The 25,113-nt window shown below is 35.8% G+C and overlaps 1 protein-coding gene across 3 annotated transcripts in view; it reads right to left on the bottom strand.

The window, feature by feature from the left end:
- Window positions 1-25,113, bottom strand: part of LOC102694665 (arrestin, beta 1) — a 51,792-nt gene that overhangs the window by 12,660 nt on the left and 14,019 nt on the right. For 2 of the 3 annotated variants that reach the window (XM_015341755.2, XM_015341754.2), the window contains exons 2-7: window positions 21,739-21,813; window positions 7,084-7,114; window positions 3,857-3,917; window positions 3,238-3,282; window positions 1,219-1,415; window positions 635-694 (exon numbers count right to left, since the gene is read on the bottom strand). In XM_015341755.2, the coding sequence (XP_015197241.1) occupies window positions 635-694; window positions 1,219-1,415; window positions 3,238-3,282; window positions 3,857-3,917; window positions 7,084-7,114; window positions 21,739-21,813 (469 nt within the window). The remainder of the gene's footprint in view (window positions 1-634; window positions 695-1,218; window positions 1,416-3,237; window positions 3,283-3,856; window positions 3,918-7,083; window positions 7,115-21,738; window positions 21,814-25,113) is intronic. The other variant, XM_006627732.3, reaches the window with a different exon arrangement.

The raw sequence follows: 25,113 nt of genomic DNA on the forward strand, positions 1-25,113 counted from the left end.
GTGTATACCCTGTGATGAACAGTGCAGGTATCCCATCCAGAGTGTAGTCCCACCTGTACCCTCTTCCAGGTTGGGTTCCAGGTTGCTATGACTCATTTTCTGATGTATATGGGGACTGATTGTATAAGAGTATATAAGGTATTTACTGACACACTCTGCTAATAGCTCTAATTAGAACTAAGACAAAACTGCATTATGTTATCACAGGAAGTACTGTATTATGTTATTACCTGAATCCTTAATTAAGGTTTTTTATTTGGTGGTAGAAGTGAAAGAAAAAGAGTAGAGGTTCATAAGAAAAGAATCAGAGACTTTAAACGCAAGCAGCAAAACACTAGTCTAAAAAATAGACCTCTCTGAACTCCCATAAAGTACAACAATATTCATAATTTCCTCTTCAAATCTGTCTCCTGCACTCATACTAATATTATTTTTGGATTTGAAACATGAAAAATGTATAAACATGAATAGTGAGGTCCCACAGCACAATTTTATCTGTGTTGTTTAAGGTTTATTCAGTTGCACGTTATCTAGGAATGTGTAACCGCTGAGAATACTTTGTGGAGTTGACAAAGCACAGAACTGGTTCAAAATTTTAGTTATTCTCAACACAATGAAATTAAGTCCAAGGTACCTTTCCCGTGTCTTCTGGTCCAGGCTGAAGGGTGACTGAGCAAGGTAGGTTGGGGGGAATCTGCAGAAATAAAATGGAAATCTAAGTAATGATCAATGTTACAGATGAGGCAATATCAGTATTTCAGTGCTCAGAGTGTTTCCATACTGTTAATTTACTTCTTTGCACCACTATTCTGTCACATCTCAAACTTATAACGCACCTTTGTCAGCATTTAATCAAGTGAAGAGCAAGTTAGTGTTGAGAACAGTCTTTTTGTAAAGCAGGTAATGAAATTCAGGTTAAAATTATAGAGTATATATGAGATCCAGAGCAGCTGGCAGTTTCATATTTTGGAAATTAGATTGCCAAATATTTTCAAATAACAGCTCTTTAAAGTTCGCAGAAAACTATTTTTGGTCACAATTCCATCTGAGATGTGTTTATTCTAAAATCAAAAGATTATCCTTGACACCTTGTGGCGATTCTGCGCTGTGATGCATGCAAGCCAAGGTGAGAGAATGCAAAGCCTAGCAAAGGAGCATAAAGAAAAACTGACTGGCTGAGAAAGGGAAAAATGGCACAGAAATGCCACAGAATTATACCTCAAAGGTAAATGGGTAGGCGTGTTCCCCCAGCTTTTTAATGAGGCGCTCCTGCAGACGGGTCAGAGGCTTCTTTTCTTCAGGCACTGGAGGGAAGGCCTGAATGTTGGCCACAAAGAGGTCCTTTCGGAAGGTCAGACCCAGAACATCCAAGTCCTCACGTCCATACCGGAACGCACAGGTCAGCGTCACAAACACTGAGGCAGAATGAGATAACGTTTTCTCCTGGGAGCGGTTTAAAACATGGCCTGTTTTGTTGTTTCATGTTCACTTACTGTCCCCAGCTATTGCTATTAAGACAGTGAAGTCACGGTGAAAACGGTAACACATTGAAAACTTTTCTCAATGAGACAGTGAAAACTACTGAGTGTCTCTGTAGGGTTTGATGTTAACGTAACTATCTTCATGTTAAAGAAAGAGGACAGACCAAACCTCATGTAGAATGTTTATTTAGATGATTCTCACATTCTTACATCCTCACACAGCTGGGTGTCCAAATCTACCTCCTATGTTGGTGTCTTAAATATATTTTGTGTCCTTGTCATGAACCTTTATCTCAACACAAAAGAAACCAGGCAGTGCCTGGGTGATAAAATGCACTGGGAATTGTTTGTGTTTTAGAGCTGAGAAATGTCCAAACAACACTGAGCTACACTGTGACTTCTTGCATCCATTCAATAAAGTGGTTCCATGAAGTAATTTAAAACTGCACTGTGTTGAAATGTCTTCAGGTCACATTTTACACATTCCAAACATTTTGTACCTCAAAACAGGGTCATTATGTGTGTTAGGCATCTCATGAAAATGATAGGTTTGTAGGAAGAGAGGATCGGTGAGCAATACAAGATTTACCATGTCACACATCTGGTTAACCTGTCGTACAAGCCTTTCAATACCTCACAGTTTTTTTAATTTGAGAAACAGAAAGAACAATTTCAATTAAAACTTATGTTAAATTCTGTACATAGCCAAATACAATTACAAGGAGCACCTTTTTACTCTTATTCCATGTAAGAAAACACTCTGAAATTCAAAATAACTCTGATCTTAAACCTTGGTATAAACAACAAGCCAGGCTGTGAAAAAAGTCCAATTTAAAGCTGGATAAAAAGATATTCAAGGGGATATTTGCTGGGATGTAGGGGGTCAAGATACAGTGAACAAAGCAATCATAAAGTTTACCTTAGTTTACCTTAGTTCATTAGGTTTGAGGTAAATTATTAAGTGTCAATCAACAGTCCAGAAAGATACCATAAAAGATAATATTAAGACAGAAAAGAGGGGAAGAATAGACCACAGAGAGAGAGTCAGAAGGAGACAGACCATAAGGCATATGCCAGACAAGAGGTCCTATTTAAATCCTTGCTAAGAGAGCTTGCTATTCTGTTTTTAGGAAACTCTGATTTCCCGAGTAAAGAATCCCTTCATGAAAAATGTCCTCTCCTGCTTAGTGCATGCATTTAGAATAGGGAGATAGTTTCTGTTTGTTTTGTGGCATTTTGGTTTTCAGAGATAGAGATTTAGCCAGGTTGTATTCTATTGAGTTCCGAAGGCAGTATATCTATTATTCTGGTCTTTGTAAGCGTAAAGAGTTAAATACGTGGTAAGAGTCTGGAATTGTTCTGGATGGTTAGGACATTAGGCCCCTAGGACACCTTGTCTGAAATCGTGTTTTGTACATGGAGAAACTTATGTGTTGTATGTTTATGTTGTGTGTAGTGTAGTGTGTGTTTTGTCATTGTTAATTAATATTTGTTTAACCAAGTGTCACTTTCTTCACCAAAGCTGTGCCAGAGTTGCCTTAACTATACCATATACCATATACCACTATACCGGATATATTCGTAACAAAATCCTTAAGTTGCTTGGTCAAGTTCCTGATATTTCTCTATTTTTGTAACTCCGCTTTTGAAACAAAATTATGCAGCTGACAAACATACTACTGTACATCCTATACTGATAATGAGTTATTCTCTGGTCTTCTAGATAACACCAACCAAAAATTGATTTGTCTTTTACCTTTTCTTTCCTTTAAGTATTCTGGGTCAATCAAAACAACGCCATCTAAAAGACAAGATAAAACGAAACATCTGCAATCTTGAAATGTAACACAGTCCAAAGTCCCAAAGTGCTAATACAAAAACTAATTCCTTTTGAAACGAAGTTCATCTTCACTTAATCATGCTTCATCTAAGATTCTCCTTAATAAGTCCCGAATGTTAAATTCACCTCAGTAGACACCTAAGGGGACTGTTAATTTGTTAAAATCACATAGAAGTCAAAAGCAGTCTTGCAAATGTTACACAGCTAAAGTTGTGTTAGGTCTCTGAACCCATTGCTAAATATGGCTCCAAATTGTAGGACTGGACAATACTGCAAAAATGACATTCAAAATTGTTCTTTCGTTTGTTAAACAGACAAGGTAATATTTGTAAGAAATATTTGTACAATATGGCATATTCTGGATTTTCCATCCTATATCCTTTCCTATATAGACTACTACTCATCCAACAGTCAGATTGATTTCCCTCTCAGTGAGAACATGGCATCCATATGTTTCTGCTGGGAGATTGCTCTTATAATAATTTAACATAATCACTTGTAAAATCCCATTTATATGTACATGGTATATGCTTACCAACGGGTTCCACCACATCCACGTGGTCAACAAAGTCCCTCTTTCCAAGATACACTGTAAGCTAAGGAAATAAACACAGCAAAGATAATAGCAGAACTGCAAACAATTTGTGTTGTGTTAGTTGCCATGAGTAAGGATCATGGATCCTGGGAAGCTTTGACTTGTAAGCTTTTATTTCTTTGATACCTTTTCAAAGAAATTAAAGCCTAAAAGTTTAAAGAGCACAAACAGGCTTTAGAATCTATTTTGATGGAGAACTGAGAATCGCATGCCTGGTCGGAGCCCTGCTTACGCAAAATGAAACCTCTGAGACTCTAGCAAGTGAAACAGCCTGAAATTCAATTAAAAATATGACAAAACCAAGGAACCATATAAGTAAGAAGAAAGCAGTGTTGAATGTGCAACTGAAAGATTTTTCTTTAAAATTCATACACATTCCTTCAGTATATCATTCAGATTCTATGTCCTTCACATCCAGGTTAAAGTTGGCTTTAGCAGGGTACTGTTAGTAGAACAAAATACTCATACATCCCAAAGTGCTAATAACTCAGAAGCCGCCCAAGGGCCTGTTTATTTGTAAGATTCATGTACAAGTCAAAAGCGGGTAGCCTACATACAGAGGTAACACAAAAAGATTAGATCTCTGCATCCACTACTAAAGCTTGAGGAGTACAGGACAGGACATGACTAGGGAACTCACTTGGACATTCATAATTTTCCTTGCCTATACTAAACAGAAGAGGAAATATGTGTCATAACTAATGCATGCAATATTCAGCATATTCTAGGAGCTCATTTCCGGGTAGCATAATTATTTTTTGTAACTCGCATGTCACAAACAATATATACCTTGTTGAAACATGATCTCCTTGAATAAAAATTCAAGATCAATGAACTGCCTCTCTCTAACGTGCACAGTTATATGCAAAAATGCAATGCATTACTTAATTCCTTTCTCTCACACAATATGGCTTACCGGGGTAGATTAGTGCATTTCATATAATTTTCACCGCTGACAAGGTCTTCTCATAAGATATGTGATACTAATATGTATCTGTAAAGCTACTGTTACAGGCAACATAATAGTTTACTCTTTGCTGAAACCAAAGTAGAAACAACACTTTTGTATGTTACAATGTGTTGTGGGAATTTCACTTTTTATGTGTTGCCTTTGTATATTTCTTTTCAGCCATTAAATTTTAATAGGAAAGATTCAAAGAAAGCAAGAACTAATTCATTTGCATTTATAAAAGCAGTGAAAAAAAATCACTTGAATATGTAGCTAGCCTTGAACTTTATTACTATAATTAATGAAAATATACATTGACTTTTCTTTTCTATAATCAATATGGTATTCAAAATAGAAAAAATAAAACCTGTTTCACATAAAGTGTGACCCAGAGTTTCTTTTTGTCTTCATTACATCTTTAGGTTGCCTCAGGGACCTCAGTAGAAAATGACTTAACAGATCTCAAAGCCGGAGAACTGCAATATCTCTGAGATGACTCATGCCTTCCCATTTCATATTCTCCTCACGATTACTGCATCCTCAAGGATTAATGCAGCTTGTTTTTGCCATCTCCATTACTGAGCAGTGTTTCAGCACAAACTGATGAAGGCTACCAGCCTTTCATGCAAGAGTTTCAGCACACTCTCAGGACAACTTTGGTAACAAGGCTCCTCTGCGTTTTTCATTTCTTTGTCTCCCTAGAATACCTCTTCACAGTGAGTCAGTTGTCTATGCAGTGCAAACTCTGACATCACAACCAGCCTTTCAGCCTCCTTTCCTTAGCTGCATCCTCAAATATGGATTATACAGTATATACGATTTTATTTTTCTTTCTAGAAGTAGTTAGATATGTTTTCTTCTTTCCAAGGCATGCTCTGTATTGTGAAATTATTTTTGTCAATACAAAATGGAAGAATGCTGTGCTTTTATACTTCCCGAAGATTGGGGCTTTTTTATCTAACTTTTTTTGTCTTGTGACCTCTGAATCATTTAAAAATAATACATTGGAAATGTGTGTTTTGGCAATGTAGGCTACGGTATATAAAGGTAACTAATTCTCAGGTGCTTACAGACAATTGATGTCAGAGATGGACCTGATGTACACAAACATATTTAATGTCTTCTTAGGTCTGGAGTTTAATCATTTTGTAGGATACTGGAAATGTAACATTCTAAATAAAATTAATCAGCCCTCCAAATCATGTAATGTAATTTATAGTAGGATGCCTGTTGATATTTTCAGAACAATGTGGCACAAATTAAATTAACTTTCATATTTAAATGTGAGATGTACTGCATATGGTTCATATTGATTAGCGTGCCATTGTAAAACCAATTTCAGGGCCCCACTGTGTCATGTGTTGCATGCATTTCCTGTAATGAGCATATTCTGGCACATTGTTAGCTTCTAGTAAACATCCCTCATGTGGTTATTTTCCTGAAAATCTAGGACATGTAAATGTAGATATGGAAAAGATGATTGCAGTTGAGGCATAGTGTACATACTGTATTGTTTTCAGTGTTTTCCAGTAGTTTTAGAATATTTATTAAACTTGGTATCATAAATGAAAGGCTGAAATTTTGCAACACAGCAAAAGGTTTTGAAACTTTCTTCAGACTACACCACAAGATGTATACATGACAACCACTTGGAGAGGAAGTAATCTGTATTTGTCTAGTCTGCTAGAGGCAACCTTCTGCAAGACACAGATGTGAAGCCTCAGCCACATTTGCAGTTTGTTCCATGAAAAAGCACAAGAGCTTCTTGACAGAAGGCAAGGCCTCTGGGCTTCATTTTGTTCGATTTGAAGCACAAATAGGTTCACTTTGTACTGTAGAGAACTTTACCTTACAGGGCATTAGTTATGCACAGGCCAAGATTTAAAGATTACTCCATAAAATGATACTTCTTTGCAGCACATTTAACTTTTAAACAGTATGCTTAGTCCAGTTTTTAATTTCCAGTCGTTTTTGCAGGTGAAAAGTAACATAAAGATATTATATCCTGAGAAGCAGTCATTTGAAACAAAACATATAAATGGCGAACTAAATTCTTAGTATATGTCAGTAAATTAACAAATAAATATGATTATATTATATATTATGATATATAGTTTATATTATATTTTTAAAACATTTATAAGAAGCTTTGTAATATAAAATGTTAACTAAATTTGTATCCTATACAGTACGTTCATGAAATAAAAGAATACCCTACCTTTCCATTGGGGCTGGCTTTCTTAAAGACTCTGGAATTCAAGGAAAGGCACAGTAATTAGTCATTTTCCTTAATATTTATCTAAAAACAGGCACTTTTTATGTAACACTTTTCCATCCATTATCATTTTTCATAATGGATTATTAAATAATTGATCGATTGTATCACATGGCACTATGTAAGGATATGCTTTTCTACTTAACGAAAATCCTTTTTTTTATCCTTTGGGATGGATTCCAAAAGAATGACAGAACAACCAACAAGAGTTTAGACAAGACATGGAATAAACAGGTTAATTCCTTGAAAGGAACAACAATTTGGCTGTTAAACCATTTTAGGGGGTTTTTGGTTTTGACTTTTGTAATGTGTGTTTGAAAAGACCCTATTCTAGTAGGATTAAGGAAACATTAATCAGTTTATCATTAAGCTGCTTTCTAAAGTTTCTCCAGGTGGAATACAGAATGCTTTGTTCTAAATCCTTGGAAACTACTGGTGAATTAAATACATTAATCATTTAGACCACATAAAGACATGCTTTTAAATATGCATGGGCTACAGTTGCACTTCCCGTAAAGGCATATTGTAATGTACACACACATCCATAGCCCTCTAACGCAACTCATGATATAAATTCTGAGACCTCTGCAGATATGAGAAATTGACGATGTGAATGAGAATTCAGATTCTGTTTGGGCGAAAGTCATGCTCCCTGTTTGTTTAACAGTAGTCTCCGGACCTGGTTATGTCATTAATTCTAGGTCACATCATTAGGTGATTGTTTTGACCTATATTTCAGGAGCTTAAAGAGTTGATATACTCCTGTGAATCACTCCTAAAATGATTGGATGTGATTCAGTTGTTTTACAACCCAATTTGGCCCTTTCAGGAAGTGCACTGTATCTTCCAAAATGACAAGTGGATGTTAACTTTTCTACAGTAAATTGTTCAAACATTCTTTCCAGACAGCAAATTACTGATATGTATTTAATGTTATATTGATAGATGAATATGAGCACTTTAAAAGTAAACAAAATGCAAGTCACATACAAATGCACATAAACAATTGCTCAATGTCATCATAAACATTCTTTAAGAAATCATCACCTGGCCCAGCTGGCACAGCTATACAAAGTTTAGTAGCTAGCTACGTTTAAGGGTATAGAATTGTGTGGTGAAATTATTAAATACCTGCTTTGATACAAATTTCTATGTAAAACGATCACTTTGCTCTGCCTTGACAATCTTTCTCTGGGAGAGCAGGACCTGTATTAGATCACGAATTATCGAACTGCAGTAGCTGTACTGTATAATGACTGTGGCAGTGTGTTATGCCTGATTTAATTTGCCCTGGGACATCTTTGATTCTAGGGTGCTAGCTGAGATATAGGTTGGCTGGAACATGTTCCAATCTTCCACCAACAAGGGAAATATGAACATATTAACAGGAAGGCTGTCCTCTTATTCTTCTTTCTAAAAGTAATAACACTAAATAAACTAATACTATAATTAATAACTTTTATTTTGGCGATTCAAATGCTGTAAATATATACTAATGGACCATTTAGATACATATTTTGGCAGCATTCTTATTTGACAAGCTCTTTATTTTCCAAAGTTGCTTAAGCTTTCTCACATACTGTACTATAGATTGTAGCCCAGAGACTTTAAAATCTGTGACTTTCAAAGTAGTATGCTACACAAAGTGATTTGAAAGCAGAGTAAAATGTAAAAAAGGCTTGTACCTTAGCACTTTCCCATCATAAGCTGTACGTTTTATAGGTATTGTTATGCATTTATCTACTTCATGTGGAAACCCAACTTCAAGAGGCAATGATGTTTTTTAAAACACCTGCCTGGGAGCCCAGTAACAAAACCAAGTCATTATAAAGGAGGCATATTCTAGGACTCTACACAAGGGGGAGACTATTTTTGGTATAACCGCTTCAGAAAGATGCCAAGCACAGTATTGAGTGTCTTCTCAGATGGCAGTCCATTGATTACTGGTAGAAACTGTGATGTATCTATAGCAATGACCTGTCTTCACCCAGCAGAAGAAAGACCTCAAGCACAGATCTAAGCAGTCAGTAGGGCTGATTGATTGAAATTATTATTTTTTAATTGATAGAAAAATTAGTACCAGAGTGTCTCTGTGGATATTATATTATATAAAAAATATAATTTTTTCTATTCAAATCACCCTGATCTCTTTCAAACTGAAGTTATTCAAGAAGTTCTAATTGAGAACCACAGTTTATACCTTTATACCTATAGTCTATAACCATAGATTATCTCTTCTCTTGAAGAAGTCTGGGAATCAGTCTCAAGCTGGTCATGAGCTCATGTCTTACATTTCAATATTAACTTATATGTTAATATCTATACATTAATATTGAAATATTGTATTCATACTGTATATACAAACTTCAAAATGAAGTTGACACAAGGTACTGAATTTGAACTATGTTTTTACTTTAAAAAGTTTGAAAAATATCTTTATTTTTTTGTCTTTATGGCTTAAGCAATAGTTTCTTTACTACAAACAATAAAAGGATTCCACTCTACACAGTAATAGTAACAAATATGCTTTTTGTACAACAAGCTTCACATGAATAGTTCATTTACATACTATTTATTGTATTTATGTTAGAATTGCCAGGATGAGTTCATTAAGAACCAGCATAAACTGTAATTCAAAAAGTACAGTATGTTTAACTAGAGAGCAGCAAAAAAAAAAATGCCTCACAAGAGGAATAAAGACAGCCTGGCTACTATCAGCATGACTGAAATCATGCTAAAATCACCTGTGAGAAATATTCCAATTCAGCAATCTGAAGAGTAATCAAGAAAAACCAGGAAACAGGAAATTATGGGCCATGTCCTAGGTAGAGGAACACCAGAATGGACCAGGGTCATCATATCAGTGTGAACCATTCATTCTCAGGCTTCAGTCACTACAGTAGAAGGACGTTCATGATGAGAGAAACCATACATCAGCTGGGAGGTATCTCTTTTAACACAAGAATACCTTTTGTGTTGTTTGAGGGCAATTTTACTGCTCCACTGATTCTGTGTTCCAGCAAGCCAATTTGAAGGCCTGGATTTTCAAGCAAATAATGCAAGACCTCACCCAGCTGCAAATACAGCAGCACAATGTCAAGAAAACAGTGTCAAGGTCTGTTGAATCAATTCTCCAAAACCATCAATAGGAGACAACCGTGACTGTCCAACCTTCAGCATGTTAATGCAGATGCACAGTAAGAGTGGTGGAAGATCTCACAGCAGGCAATACAGCAGGCAAACCACAGTGCATCACTGCCAGGAACTGTGTTAAAGCTCATTGAGATCATACCCAACACTAATTTCACCTTTCATTTTGTGTCACACAGAAATATAATCATAATTCTTTTCATTGTATTTTTCTTCTCCTTTATTGTAATATTGTCTGTTACCTATATTTAAATTATTAAAAACAGACCTGGGTGCTCACTATTTTTTTGCATCAACGTGAATTGACTTAGAAAGACACAACACAGTTGACAACTCGTCTTGTGTAATGATATCCAAATCAAAAGGAAATGCACAATTCTTCATAACAACACAGTAATGACTGTAACAGAACCTATTAATAAAACTAATATTAGTTTGATTAATAATTTTAATAGTAATAGTTTGTATTCCTATCAATAACAAATTATTAATCTTCAGACCAGTAAACTACTAACTTTTAAAAGAACAAGACAGGACAAACGGCTTAATTTTGTTTCCAGCCATTCATATGTTCATAACAAGATAGATACAAATTATTTAGCTAATACACATATGTATTGTACTTTATACAGTAATCGTAATTATATTTCACAATTCAGCTTTCTACCTTTAGAGCTGTATAGAGAGTGCACCCAAAAGAAACAGAAAAATTAACTTGATTATTTTTTCTGTTCTACTAAAGCTATTGATAAGTGTAAGGACATCTAACCTACTGTATATACAGTAAGACTCATAACTTTCACGTGACTTCCTACTGTAACTTGTTGTTTTAAATTTTAAAATTAGGCATAATGCATCAAGATGTGTATGAGAAAGTCCAGGTCTTCAATTCTAATTCATGTTCTTTTTACCTAAACCTGTTCCTTCACAGACATTTAACGGAAATGGATTCAGATGCTTATAAACTAAATTAGATTTGATATATTTTACGTTTTGAAAATGCTATTAGGTCCAATAATGTACTACTGTTGGGGACAAGCAGATTAATTTGAACTGAACAAATAAGAATCATTATCAAACAAGTGTACCAGCTGAGTGGATCAAATTCTGAAGTACATTCTCATATCTCAAAATTAGTTTTTGAAACCACATAAAGATCTTTCAGATTTTATATGTTGTTTTTCCATCGGGTTGTACAGTTGCCGGAGGGTGATATTTGAGTTGTTTCAGTTAAATTATAACTGTATTTATTCTTTTCTATCAAAGTACTGTAAACACGAGCTCAACAGCATGGAAGTTCATCAATACAATTTCATTAATCCATTCCGTTTCAAAACGGTCCCACAAGAAGAGTCTTCTTTTGAAAGCCAGTTTCTTTCTAGTACAATTCTGTGAAAACTGCATACTACGCAAAACCCCACAGGTGTGCTTCTACACAAAATCTTCTTATTAGTAGTAGTTTACAGGTAGTAGATTACAGGACTTCACACTGGTCATACTGTATTAGGAAGCTGATTTAGTCTTAGTGTTTCTTTTAAAGTCTGCAGTGCTGTAGACTGCTGCCATTTTAACATTAGATAATGGCTCTAAATGCAATTACTTCAACTCCCCACCTGTAAAGCTTTACTGCTGTCATAAATTAGCACTCTTCTATTTGGGAGCCTCATTAGATTTCAGTACTGATCATATAAGCTTCCTTCACTAATGAGTTGAAAATCTCAATTGACACTGTGCAAGAAAGAAATGTACAGCAATGTTTTTAAATTCTTGCCAAGTCAGCACAGCTATCACACTATTAAAGAACAGAGATATGTGGACATCAGTAGTATCTACTGAAAATTGGACACCATTTGGTGAATGAATAAATAACATCCATACTGTGTCAGAACACATTGTGACTTAGAACCTCTTTTTCAAAATCAATTTGTGAAAAATTAATAAAGAGCTCAGAAGAACCCAGGAGTATGGGTACATCCTGGAAAGATATATTTGTTGTATTGTTCGAAAAAGTGCAACTGTCTGACTAAAATGAGCCATTTACAGTATGTGTTAAAGAATGAACTGTGCAAGATACAGTATGTGCCCCTTTTCAAAGAGTGTTTTTTTTTAGAACATGAGGTTCCCTAACTCTAAACAAAACTGAGCATAGACATCAACGCAAATCCTAGGAAGCCAGAACACCAGAGTGTCAGTCAGCTTCAGATGATTTGTGGTGACCAGCACCTTATCTAGAGACTAGTTGTAGTCTCTGTTATTCCTTGGTTGGCTGTATTGTCATCTGATCAGTCCATTTATTTATAAGTCTCAAAAAAGTCCTGTTTTCCAGCCTTTGGCCCCCTTAGCTGACAATGTCAGACTTATAAACCCGTCTCGCATGTGGTTCCATTTTCTGCTGGTATCCAAACTGACAAGTGTCAAGATGAATACCTAGGTACAGTTTGTATTGACTGGACAGTTTCCGAACTACGACCGTGTTAAAGAAAGGGTAATTTTGAGAATGGCTGTTACTGACGTTTGCTGAAGGGAACTTTACTGACACTTTTCAATACTTTACAGAAAATACAAATACATTTTTAAATGTCTTCTTGCCCCTGCAGGCAAGAAGGTGGATGTCACTGGCAACTTTGACACCAGCATAAAGTGAAAGCACATTGTTTAAGTAAACTACATTCAGGTATTCTCTCACTTGACATTTGGTGGTCATGGGAGCATAAAAAATAAAAATAATACCTGCATAATATAGTAATAACCTATATTAATCTTACTATGGATTGTGTGCTCGATCCTTTAGATCCTTTAAGCAGTACTCAATGAGAAATGAATAAATGTGTTAGGGTTGTGTAATCATGCTTTGTGACCGCAGTAAAAGAACACAGTAAATAAAGGTGTCTCTCACTTAAGAGATATAGAATTATTTTCTGTGGCTACAACATAGTGTTGTTGTTGTTGTTGTTTTTAATTAGTAAGAAACCTTGCATGTTATATTTAAACTCCCATGCATTTGATACTAAAAATGCTGCGTTTTGTTTTTCTTGAGCCCAACTGACTTGCAGCTCATCTTAGTAGCAGGGCTCTTTGTACTGTAGATCAGTTATGCTAGAAACACAAACATCAAGAGGACAAGGTGAGAAATTAAGGCTCTGATAAGGGAGCACCAGCAGATGTTAGAAGGAACTCTATTAGCGATACGGTTGGCATAGCAACAGTAGATGGCATCTGCTGTTTAACACTTCCATGCTAATTAAGGTAATCACTTTGATATGCAAAAATATATGGAGTGTGTGAATTGACTTTTTACATCTTGATATGTGAGGTGAGTGGATTAGCTACCATTCAAGAACTGTGAGTGTGAGCATCCTGATATCCTGAGGGGCTATGATAAAGAGTCGATAATACTTGGGGTGATGGCCAAGGTTGGAGAGGTTGCACATGACCTCACATGAACATGTGGATCCGCTATACAGATGATCCTCTCATCATCATTTCCATACACAAAAAAATATTTAAAGAAGGTGTCTGTAATTATTTGTAATTATTCAGTTTTGTTACTTTTTTGTTAGTATGGGAACTACATTAGCAATTTTCCAGTCAATGGGTATCGCCCATCTTGAGAGACAACAGTTTCTTCGCCCTTCACACTTCATAGCTGTAGTTCACTACTGTCTTCGTTCACCACAGGGATCCCTGATTGTGCAGTGTACCATGTTGATAATAATTGCCCCTGGGCTTTACGACTAACAGACACTGTACTCTTGCCTGTGGAAATCATTCTGTTTCAGCTTTTACACTTCATAACTTAAAAGACATACAGGGAAAGTTCAATTTTACCCCTGCTTAAAACTGTGACTGCACTTGCAACTGTGTCTTATTTCAATCACATACAGCTTCTTTAAACTAACAATTGACATTTAGAAAGCATAATTAAACAACACAATGTGCACTCCTCAGATTTGATTATGACTGCATTGTACTACAAGTATATCCCATAGACAATTTCTTGTGCTTTTATTTTTCTAGTCAGTTTTGGTGAATCTCAACAAAGTATTATTTGAAGGATAAGATGATATTTTGCTATTGCTGCACGCATGTATTTGTTTTAATTCTAAATGGAACATTGAAATATGTGTTATAGCTAAATAAAAGCAAGCACGATCAGCTGGCACATTAATTTGATTAGCATTTGTGTTGTGTTAAACAGGCATCACAGACGGCACTGAGCTTTAACTTGTCAGACACTGATTTTCAGACATACTTACTCTGTATTTTATTTTTTAGGTGGAAAATGGAAGTCTGCTCAGAGAGATAGAGCCTCTGATGAATACAAGATACAAGAATGTACAAGTGAATATGAGGGCTAGAAGCGCTAGTGAAATGTACTTTCCAGGTCTAGACTTAAAGAGCTTTATGCTGAATGTTTTAAAAACAAGAGAACTACACAGCAGCAAAGCTGTAATGAAACTTTGTTTGATGCACAGCTGTCCTGTTCCACCCCTGCTCCGCTTACTGTATATTATGTCAGAAACAACACAATAACATTTAATTTTTATCACCATCTACCTATCATGATGTCACTGTCCATCAAAATGAATAAGGAGAAAATCTTATGAGTTTTAATTATTCATTATAATTTTAGTCATGGCTGTTCATGCCTTAGCAAGATGAACCAGAATTATATCATTCTGATTAGGAGAGAGTAGGTACTCAAGCTTGGCTGCCTGATTGTATTAATGTGCCATGGGAATATTTTTAGATTATAGGTGCTTCAGAGAGCATCAGATCCCCAGATGACAAAGCATTGCATTGAGATGCAACAGCAATATCTGTTTAATTACATTTCAATTACATGTATTCATTTGACAGTTGCTTTTTTCCAAAGTGACTTACAACTGCATCCAGTCCGAATGTAAAGATTGCATAAAACAATTGCATTCTTTCCTGTTTATCTTTCTACACATAAAGTAAGATTTGTAAATATGATTTGAATGATTCTATGTAAAGACTGCTTTCACAAATATAAACTATTAAACATAAGAAAAATAAACTCTTTCTATGAACAATTTATTTTGCTTCTCGTTTTCACTGACACTTCAGACACTTCAAATGTATATATCTTATATAGAAGTTAAATATGTTGCCTTCACTGACAATGGCATCTCTAGTCTCTTGGGTTCCATGATCATGTTTCTGAGAACTTTCTACAAGATAGGTTTCCTCACATCTGGCTTTGTTTCAGTGGAGTTGGAAAAGGAGTTTTAACAACTTCTTACATTTCTGTTTATTTTAAATCAACACAGGAACATCAAATCCTATAGAATATTACCAGAGAAATGTATATTTAATGTGTTGTTCATGATGTGCCCAGTTCTGCAAAATTCACCCGAAATTAAACATTTCCAGCAAAAGGGTTAGGAGTGAAAACAGTGGATTTTTTTTTTCTTCTCCAGCAGCAGGCTGAAAAGACAGGAACTCTGAACATTTCTTTGCCCCCCAGGCCTGTACGCTCAATTTATATTCCACTTCATTGCTGCAAATGAGCAGGAGACAGATGCACAGTGAATGGCCTCTGGAGTCATCCGAGGAACTTAACAAGCTGCTTTCTACAGCCCGACGTTCTGCACTAAGACAATGTCCTTTCATGGGAACCCAAAGGTCAGTCTGGCATTTCATGTCAGCCAACTAAGGATTTATTTCTTCATTCTTTTGTTGAAGTCCCACATAGAACACACAGCTATATCCTTAGTTTGACGTGATTCAACATTGACTTACATAAGCATTTAAAATTCAGAGTGAGGTTTCCTAACTCCATTGATGTTGTGTGCTCTGCTGATTACTCGGCATTGACTGAGTGCAAAGAAATTATCGGAAACAAAAAAGAGGATCTGAGAGTCATGTCGGGTGTAATCAGAGGAGATATGCTATCTGTGCTCTGTTTCAAAATCTTCCCATCTAAAGCAAAAATTAAATAACAGCACAAAGGGAATCTTTAAATTGTTTTCATTATTTAGATGAGTTCTCATAATTAGGTAGGCATGTGAATTGTTCATAATTTATCTTTGTAATCTAAGATTTATCTCCTATTCCTCTTCAGTTTAGAGGCTTAATTTTGAATACAGCTTCACATTTTTGCTGTTTAGTTGCTTATGTGTTTTTGAACATTGTCCAAAACATCTAAAATTATAAAGCACAAAGTCTTTTAATTGGTATCTCTTCTGTTCTATCATTTGAAAAGCGGTCAAATTATTGATGTATTTTGGGGGAAATATTGTATATAAAAACTTTTCAGTGATTTGTACTTTCATCTTTCATCAACTTTTGTTCTTGTTTGACTGTAGTACTTTAAAACTGATCCTGGTATTTTTAATTATTTACTTTTAACATAAAACATCCTGCTTTGGTCTCAGGTCATTGCAAAGGGTCCTAACAGCTTGCATTTATTTCTGACATTTCTGAATAATTGAAGACATATTTCAGAAGAGGAGAAAAACTGACCTCAAACACCTGTTTTATAATTAACGAGTCATCTGAGGTATACTGTATGCAGTAAATATCAAACAGACTTTAATTGCTCTACCAGCATCTGTTTTGTAGTTTAACCATGAACATGCTACAGTTTAATTATTCCATACCAATTTGCCCAGGAAGAATGAACAAAATCAGTTATGCACTGATGACAAAAATGTATTAAGGGAGCCACAGGAGCTCTTTAAGGAATTCACTTCAAATGAAATAAGTTAGTGTTCAGAACTACCCTTCATTTTACAAATGTTCATATAAAGCAATTGAATAATATTTATTGGCCATGCAAAGCCATGATTTCCATATTTCTATAGACAAAATAAGTGGTTTGCTCAGTTTCCCCCACATCTTTTGCTGATTATGTTTAGAATAATCCGGATCCATTTGATAAACATTACTTTGTGGCAAAACAGGGGAGTGATTCCACAGATTGGAAAGGTACAGGAACTGTCACAAGCAGATGATTACTCAGTATAGATTGCTGTACTGTACATGACATACAGCTGGGCATTTAATCTGCACCAGGGGGGTATTGTCATTGCTCATAGAGGTCAGTCAACAATTATTGACTTATTAACACCTAAATTCACATTTATTCATGTCACTGCTAGTGGTTTTTCAAAACAGTGCAGCAATTCTGTTGCTTTAACGTGAATAACTCAGTTGTTCTGTCACAAAGGTATGGTGTTTAAGGACTTCAGAGCAGAAGGCTTTCTGATACCTTTGCCCTTATAAATAGCATCCTAATTGAAGTTTAGAACTACAGAATAAATATACCATTCCTACAGCTGTGACCTCTTGTGGAGTTTAGCTTCATTTATTATCATGCATATGCACAAATACCTGTTGTGGGAGGCATAAGAAATAAGAGTATCTAGTGTGATTATGTGAGCTTTAAGCTAACACTGTTTTGTCATTCTGTGTGCTAAGGCTTACTTGCTTTTCTTCCTAACACTGTGGTCCATGCTATTAATACACAAAGGTCACTGCATTATACTGTACATCAACACTGTAAAAAGAAGGAAAACTGGAAAAGAAGAGGTTTAATTCCATTATGAAAGCATTGTACTTCTAATGAAATTCAATTTGTGTAAAATGCAGTAGCCTTTGAAAAAATTAGGAGTTATGTTGTATTGTAAGTGGCTTTATAGAAAATCAAATTAAATGTCATTGCTTAAATAAAATCACATGAAATGCATTTTGAACTTGGAGGACAAAGATAATACTTCAATGTGTAGCCTAAGTTAATTTGACAATGTGATGCTTTTTCCCCAGTCTAAATAGCATTTAACACCTAGAGAGGTCAGATTTGATTGTGCATCCTGGGTAAACATGCATTCAATTAATCTGTGTTTCATTAATGCATCCTAGTATTACACTTGTCAAAACAAGATCAATTTTTAATGTGCTCAAATATCTGAAGCTCTGGATTTGTAACTGGGAGGTTTTTGGTTCAGATACTGGGTTGGGCACTGCTTCTGTACCATTTAGTAAGGTGCTTCATTGAGATTGTTTCATTTAAAGAAACACCATATTCCTTTTATGCATATTTTCAGAAAAATAAAGCATACAGATTCTGTTCTTGGCATAGAGTAGACTGATCATTCATGACTGCAATTGATACACATGCATAACTTTGACTAGCATGAGTATTAAATCATTTAATTAGTCTGGGCCCAGGTTTTGAATATCAAGTCTGTGGAAAATCAGAAAAGAACCATTATGTTAAATTATCAAGAGAACAACATCCTTGTGCATCCTGTATGTTGGTGGCACCTCTTGTGATGAATCAAGGTTCCATGTAAACTTCTTGCTGCCCTTTCTGTGGGCTCTTCTTAAAATGGCAATATGGACAGTGCATACTGCATCTGCATGATGTTTGTGTAGCAATAACTTTCTTGCAAGATGACAGTGTGAGTTATTGCATGGATGATCTACTCCAATGACCTGAGCTTCATTGAACATTGGTGGGAAGAGTTAGGGCAGCATGTCATCTAGAGCTTAGAGACCAGTGAATAGGCACTTGTCCAGGCTCTAGAAGACAAGTAGGACAAAACCCCACATGACAGCATCTGCAACCAGGTGCAAAGTGTGAGTCCCAGATGAACAGATTATACTGCTTCCAGTAAGTCATCCTACAATGGCTTTCTGTCACAATTGGGATCCCTCCTCTTAAGAGCGTTCAGACCCTTTCGTATTTAGGTGATTATGTGCACCTGCCCCCTGTTTTGTTTGTCATTATTTAAGCCTGGTGCTCTCCCTATTCCTGGCTCAGCAATGGAAGATGGACGCCCGGAAGTCTACCTTCCAGCGGGTCCAGGAGAGACCCAACAGCATAGGTTTCCTCACGGTGTCCTGACCGCCTGAGTCTGGGGCTCGGAGCGCCTGGCCTTGCTACTCTCTTTTAACTTCTTGTTCCAGTCCTGGATCCCGCTCTGAATTTTAACCCTGTCTTGTCTTGGATGGATCACCCAGTTTTGGGACTTTGGACTGCACCCCAGATTTCCCGTTTTTGACTTCCCTAGACTAGTTGCCTTCGCCACGCCCCCCGAGCACCAGATCACCGCCGTCACCGCAACCTGTCTGTCAACCCGTCCTAACCTGCTGTACCTTCCCCTGATGTCCTTCTCCACTTCCTTACGGATTATACCGTCTGCATAGGGTCATGAACTACGCTTCACGTACGCTACCCTACACTTTCACAGTAACAAAACGCTGAGATCAGCACTGCAGCTGATAAATGTTCATAATTAATTTTTGCATGTTTAATAAAACTTCATTTCATTTTCCCCAAACATATTTTTTTTATTTGATAAATATATATATATATAAGTTTAAAAATAGTTCAATGGGAACATTGTTCTAAAAAGACAGGAATACACTAGGCTGCTAAAGTACTGTAATTCCTGAGCCTTAAACTCTAAAATATAATGATGATGAATGTGCTAGGTTAGTTGTTTCACATCCCTGATTCAGTGTTTTCTCAAGTGTCTGGAAATGATTCATCGTTCGTATTATAAGCACCACTATAGAAACCTATAGGTTCATTCAGTCATAATAGTCTGGCTCGTGATTCATCACGACATACCTCTTCATTATGTATGTCTGATGCATTAGCATCTCCCTATAACCCTATAACTAGTATAATTGCCATCTGTCACATGGTGTAATGACTGAAAAGAGAAATACTGGTTATTAAATATTAATCTACGTTACTTCCCTATCACCACTGCTTCCTTCTCTCATGAGGTAAACAAATTCCAGTACAGAAAGATGTTCTGATTCCTGGACCTGGGATTCTGTGCAAAACTTGTTTATTGTCCAAGATAGCACTCAGTCAGATTTACACCATTGATTTAGACTTTAAACTTTAAAGATGTACATTTTTTTTTTAATTGAATACTGTTTACTCCAGTCCATCATTGTTATGAAATTGAGATAATAATAAAAATGAATGCAGAGAGTGGGAAAATTACACTGTAATCTGTGTTTCAAATTTATCTTCGGTAAGATATACATCCTGTCACTGTTTATAATTGGAAACCTAAAATAATGAATCATTAAGTCAGTGACCTTTCTTTATGTAGCCCTTACTTTTGAAAGACTATTGTTACAGACACCCCACTTCCTTTTACAAGATCTGAAGTATTTGTGTACTTAAAGTGAAACCTAATGTTGTACCACATGAATGTATGTAAGATTTTGTTATCTCTTGGAAACAGAAAAAAGCTTATTTTTTGTGGCTCTAACCATAAAAAATAATTATAGAAAACGTTGAATATCCATGCCAGTACTATGTGTTCCAGGGATACAATTTGCTCTTGCAAGGAAATTCAGCTTGATCTCATGAGAAAGAAGCAGCTGATTACATATCCATATATTACATTCAGAGCACTCTGATACTCTCTCTGGTAATAATTATATACAGCACTTTATACCAAACACAGAGAACATTTCCTCTGCCCTGAGAACCCACCTATACAGCACATGTTCCTGTCTTATTAATTCACTGCAATCCTCTTAGATCTAAAGCTCATTTTAGAAAGCACCATCTTCTATTGTGTTGTATTTTCACATGGTTTTAAACAAAGATAATACTCTCATTAACAGGCTTGCCTCTCTAATTGTTCCGTTTCATTAAATAAACCCTAGAAAGTCCTCAGTCCAAACATCATACCTTTATGTACTATGGCAAAATAATTGAAAGTGAAATAAATGGAACAAAGTATCTGGGTTAGGACTAAATGTGTGTTGTCTGCAGTGTCAAACAATCTCCTTGCCTGTGGCCATCATGAGCCATCCTGAGCTTACAGAGTAATAGGAATTAGGACAGGAGAAATGTTGTCACATTTTATAAATTAGTTGAGCTTACAGTACGTTCATTGAAAGTACCATCTCTGGAGAGAAAACTACAAGGAAAATCTTCCAGATTCATCACATATAGTAAACCTTGCAGAATAACACAACAAATACTACATTTTGTATTTTATTTAAAAAATGTGCAACATGACTCTGTTTCAAAGTGACCCCAAATTTTTGTGATTTTCTGCAAGAAATCCCAAACTATGCACTGATGCTGATTTTAAAGATAAACTAATTCTTAGAAAGTTAAGGGACTGGTAAAATAAAAACCAATATTTATCTTTGCTTTATCTGTTCTGTAAAGATCTTAAGACCTGTGATCCTCAGCAAAAGATACAGATTTCTTGTGTCAAATTCCATTGTATCATTGATCTGAAATCTTATAATACTGAGTTCTTGCATATACAGTATGCTATACTTACACTTTATGGTCAAAAAGCTATTATAACATTTTTGTTAAGTTTTAGATTAGATAATAAACAAGTTTATAAACACCATATAAAGATAAGGAATGCTAGACTAATTTTTCACCCAAGAATAAAAATCAAAGTATGCACATTGCACTCATACCTGTAAAGTCCAGCCATCTTTGAGCTGCTTATATTATGGGTTGTAACGGCATTTCCATTTAACTGAAAGACTTCTCTGCAGAGGAGACAGCATTTTATGTATTAGCAATCACAGAGACGGATGGAACAATTTGCAGAGAGCTTTATCTCTGCCTAAACAAATGGCTTTTAAGAAGCTTCCAGAGCTGGCATAATGATGATGAAGGATGGCAGAATTAGAGAAAGACATCCTTTCATTGCAGGCAGAGTTATTCCACTGGGTAAACACATGACATTAACTCCATGGGACCCTCTGACTACTCTGATATGAAAATTCCAAACGATAAGATTTTCTCATTCCCCAAAAAGACAGCTGGCCTGGTTCAAGCTGATTCAACCATACTCCTTTTCTGGGTGTTATTCTTTAATCTAAAGCAGATTTAATTGTAGTTCTCTTTCCCACTATTAAGAAGAAGCAGAATGTCCCTTAATGTCTCTTTGAATGTAACTGAGAAGGAATTTCGCGCTGTGACTCCTTAAATGACCATTGTGATTACAGGGACCAGGGTATCAGCTGACATCCAATCATACATTTTTATTTGTGAAGCACACTGGATAATTAATTTGTGCTTACAGTTTCCCAATCAATGAAAAGTTAGAAGGAATAATATTGCTGTTTCTGTAAAAATGATACCCTTTCAAAAACATGTCAAAACGTTTGATTTGGTTTTTCACTTGCCATAACTCTAACCTAGGTTCTGAGGAAAACCTCCTAAAGATCGTGTACAAGAAGAGACAAAACCTGACAAGCTAGATTTATCAGCAGTTAAGTAAACATACTTTCTTTATTTTATTTATTTATATTATTTTTTAATTTTATTTAATGTACTTTATTAAACATGCTTTTGTCTAACATATTTCTCTAATACAAAATCCCAGCTGCTATTCAAAATAGCAATATATGCAATATAAAACAGGTCAGGCATCATCAGAGCATTTATTATTCCTATTAATTACTTTATCCCATAACGAGGGGTAGAAAGGAGAGGTCCTCCCGTACAGTATAAGTTAATTCAGTCTACTACAATATTTTATTCTCATGTGATGTCATGAATTTGTGAAGTATGGAATTAAACAATCTAATCATTTTTACCATCATGGTGTGATTAGCCTGACTATTAGTTGGGCCCTTTCTAAGGTCTGGACATGGGGCTGGTTCTATCTAATTAACTTGCAGTGATGATATGGCCATAGCCCTGCTTCTAGTCTCATTTTTGGTGCATAAATAGACAACAGCAGCATGTCTGGTGGTGACTCAGCTACAGCAAATCCCTTCTTGCCCAGAATATAAAATGAGAATTTCCAAGGGCCATCTTCATTACAGATGTGCTGTTCCACTGAAGCAGTTGCTCTGTATTCAAAACAACACCTGAGACATCGCAATGCTTTTTCAGTGATTATAAAGAATCTGGCATTCCCGTCATAATATTACTGTCAGCAGCACAGCCAAAGTACAGCTCTGGCCAAGAGCATTTCAAAATGACACCCACCATTTAGAGAAATAAGGTTACAGAAGCAGAAGCTTAGGGAGTAACTGAAAACAACGGGTACCTTGTCTGAAATAGATATATCTCTAGTGACCACATTTCAACAAGTGATAAGTACTCATGTTTCCTAACACATTTACATTTTATAAGATGTCTCTGCCCTTTTCTCTCTAATTAGGGCTCACTGGTAACAAAGAAATTAAGTCTTGATGAATAATGGCATATAGTACCTAAGGAATTGCACTCACGTCAGGAAGCACTTTGGCACTGACATACACCCACTGCAGTTATCCTTGTATAATTAGGTTGATCCCTCCCTGCACCATTTCACATACACCATCAGATGCCTGCTTCCGCAGATTTTAAAAGAAACATGTATCTCTAAAACCCTATGCAGTAGGAAGTATTGCATAGTGCATAAGAGGTTCTCAAAGGGTCCTTTGTGCTATCTGAAAGGAGGAGCATACTATAAGATAATGAATACCCAGGGTAGGCAGTATAGAAGGGTAAGTGGGAGTTGGGACACATCCCAGGTTTGTGAAATCACTGTTTCCTCCATTTCACAGCTTCTGGCAGATTGGCTAAGGTTTTATTCAATATGAGTCAATTCCAAGCTTCTGTTGACTGGGAGATTAAATGCATTTGACATTCCTTTTGACTCCAGTTCATGCGCAGGCAGAACATGGGGATAATTAAATTCCTTTCTCAATTGTGTCACTTCTTTTTTTGTTTTGTCCTTTTCAGTTGATGTCCGGTTCAGGATAAGCTACTGTACCTTAAATTGTGTAATGTAGTGCAGTCATACCATAGTATAATGAGAGTGAGACAGAGTTGCGAGACAACAGCTCAAAGATATTGATATTGGCAGGAGAAAAACTATAGAAAAACCATGAAGTTTTTGCTATGCGTTCATTGTTCGTTGTTGATAATGTGATGTTTTATCTCTTTTCCCACAGAGATAAAAGAGTTCTTTTAAGAAAACAATAAGACAAGAAGATACCCACAAAAATACAAAAAGATAGTCAGCTAATACTTGGATGTGCCTAATTTTCAGAAACAAATCTCTAGTCTTTTCCGGAGCTCTGTCTGGATTTGGATGAATTATAGATGATCCTATTAGGTGAACAGATGCCCTATTATTGAAGCGCCTTAACTTATCAATGTCTGTATAAATTCATAGATTGCAGCTGTTGCCGATGACTGGTAATTGTTAGGAGGCAGGAGGACCTTAAGATGTTATTTTCTGTTAAATCGTCATCTTATTTCTTTTACTTCTCTGTTCCACTTTCTTTCGTGGTATATTGAATTATCAAATATAACAGCTTTCCATTTAACATAATTTCACAGTAAGTAGTGAACGAAAGCTACCAAAAAAATCCAGCTTTTATTTTCAATTTAATTTGATATTTTCTGATACTTAGGATATGTGTTGACTACAAAATAAATGTGATTTTTCGCTTAAGCAAGAGCAATCATATTGAAAGAATTTTGCTTTTTTGTCAATTTCTTTTTTTAGTTTTTCCAACAAATGTGCCAAGCGAGTATCTCAGATGTTTAAATGTGCTCTGGAAGTTACTGTATGTGAAGACATTGATCTCTCTTAACCAAAGACTTCATACAGTATGCTTCCATGCCCAGCAGAGTAAACATCAGAATCCAATACAGTCCCACTGTTAGTTCTCGGTTCAGTAGCTGTATCTAACATTCATGGCCATTCCACTGCATCTAAGTAAGAAAAAACAGCAACATCCAGTAAAAATAAATAGATCATTAAGCAGACTATATCAATTTCCCTTCGGGATCAATAAAGTCTTATCTATAGAGTATTGTGGAAAAACGTGTGTCATTTA

Source organism: Lepisosteus oculatus, chromosome 5 (genome assembly GCF_040954835.1).
Source record: "Lepisosteus oculatus isolate fLepOcu1 chromosome 5, fLepOcu1.hap2, whole genome shotgun sequence".
NCBI classification, from domain to species: Eukaryota; Metazoa; Chordata; class Actinopteri; order Semionotiformes; family Lepisosteidae; genus Lepisosteus; species Lepisosteus oculatus.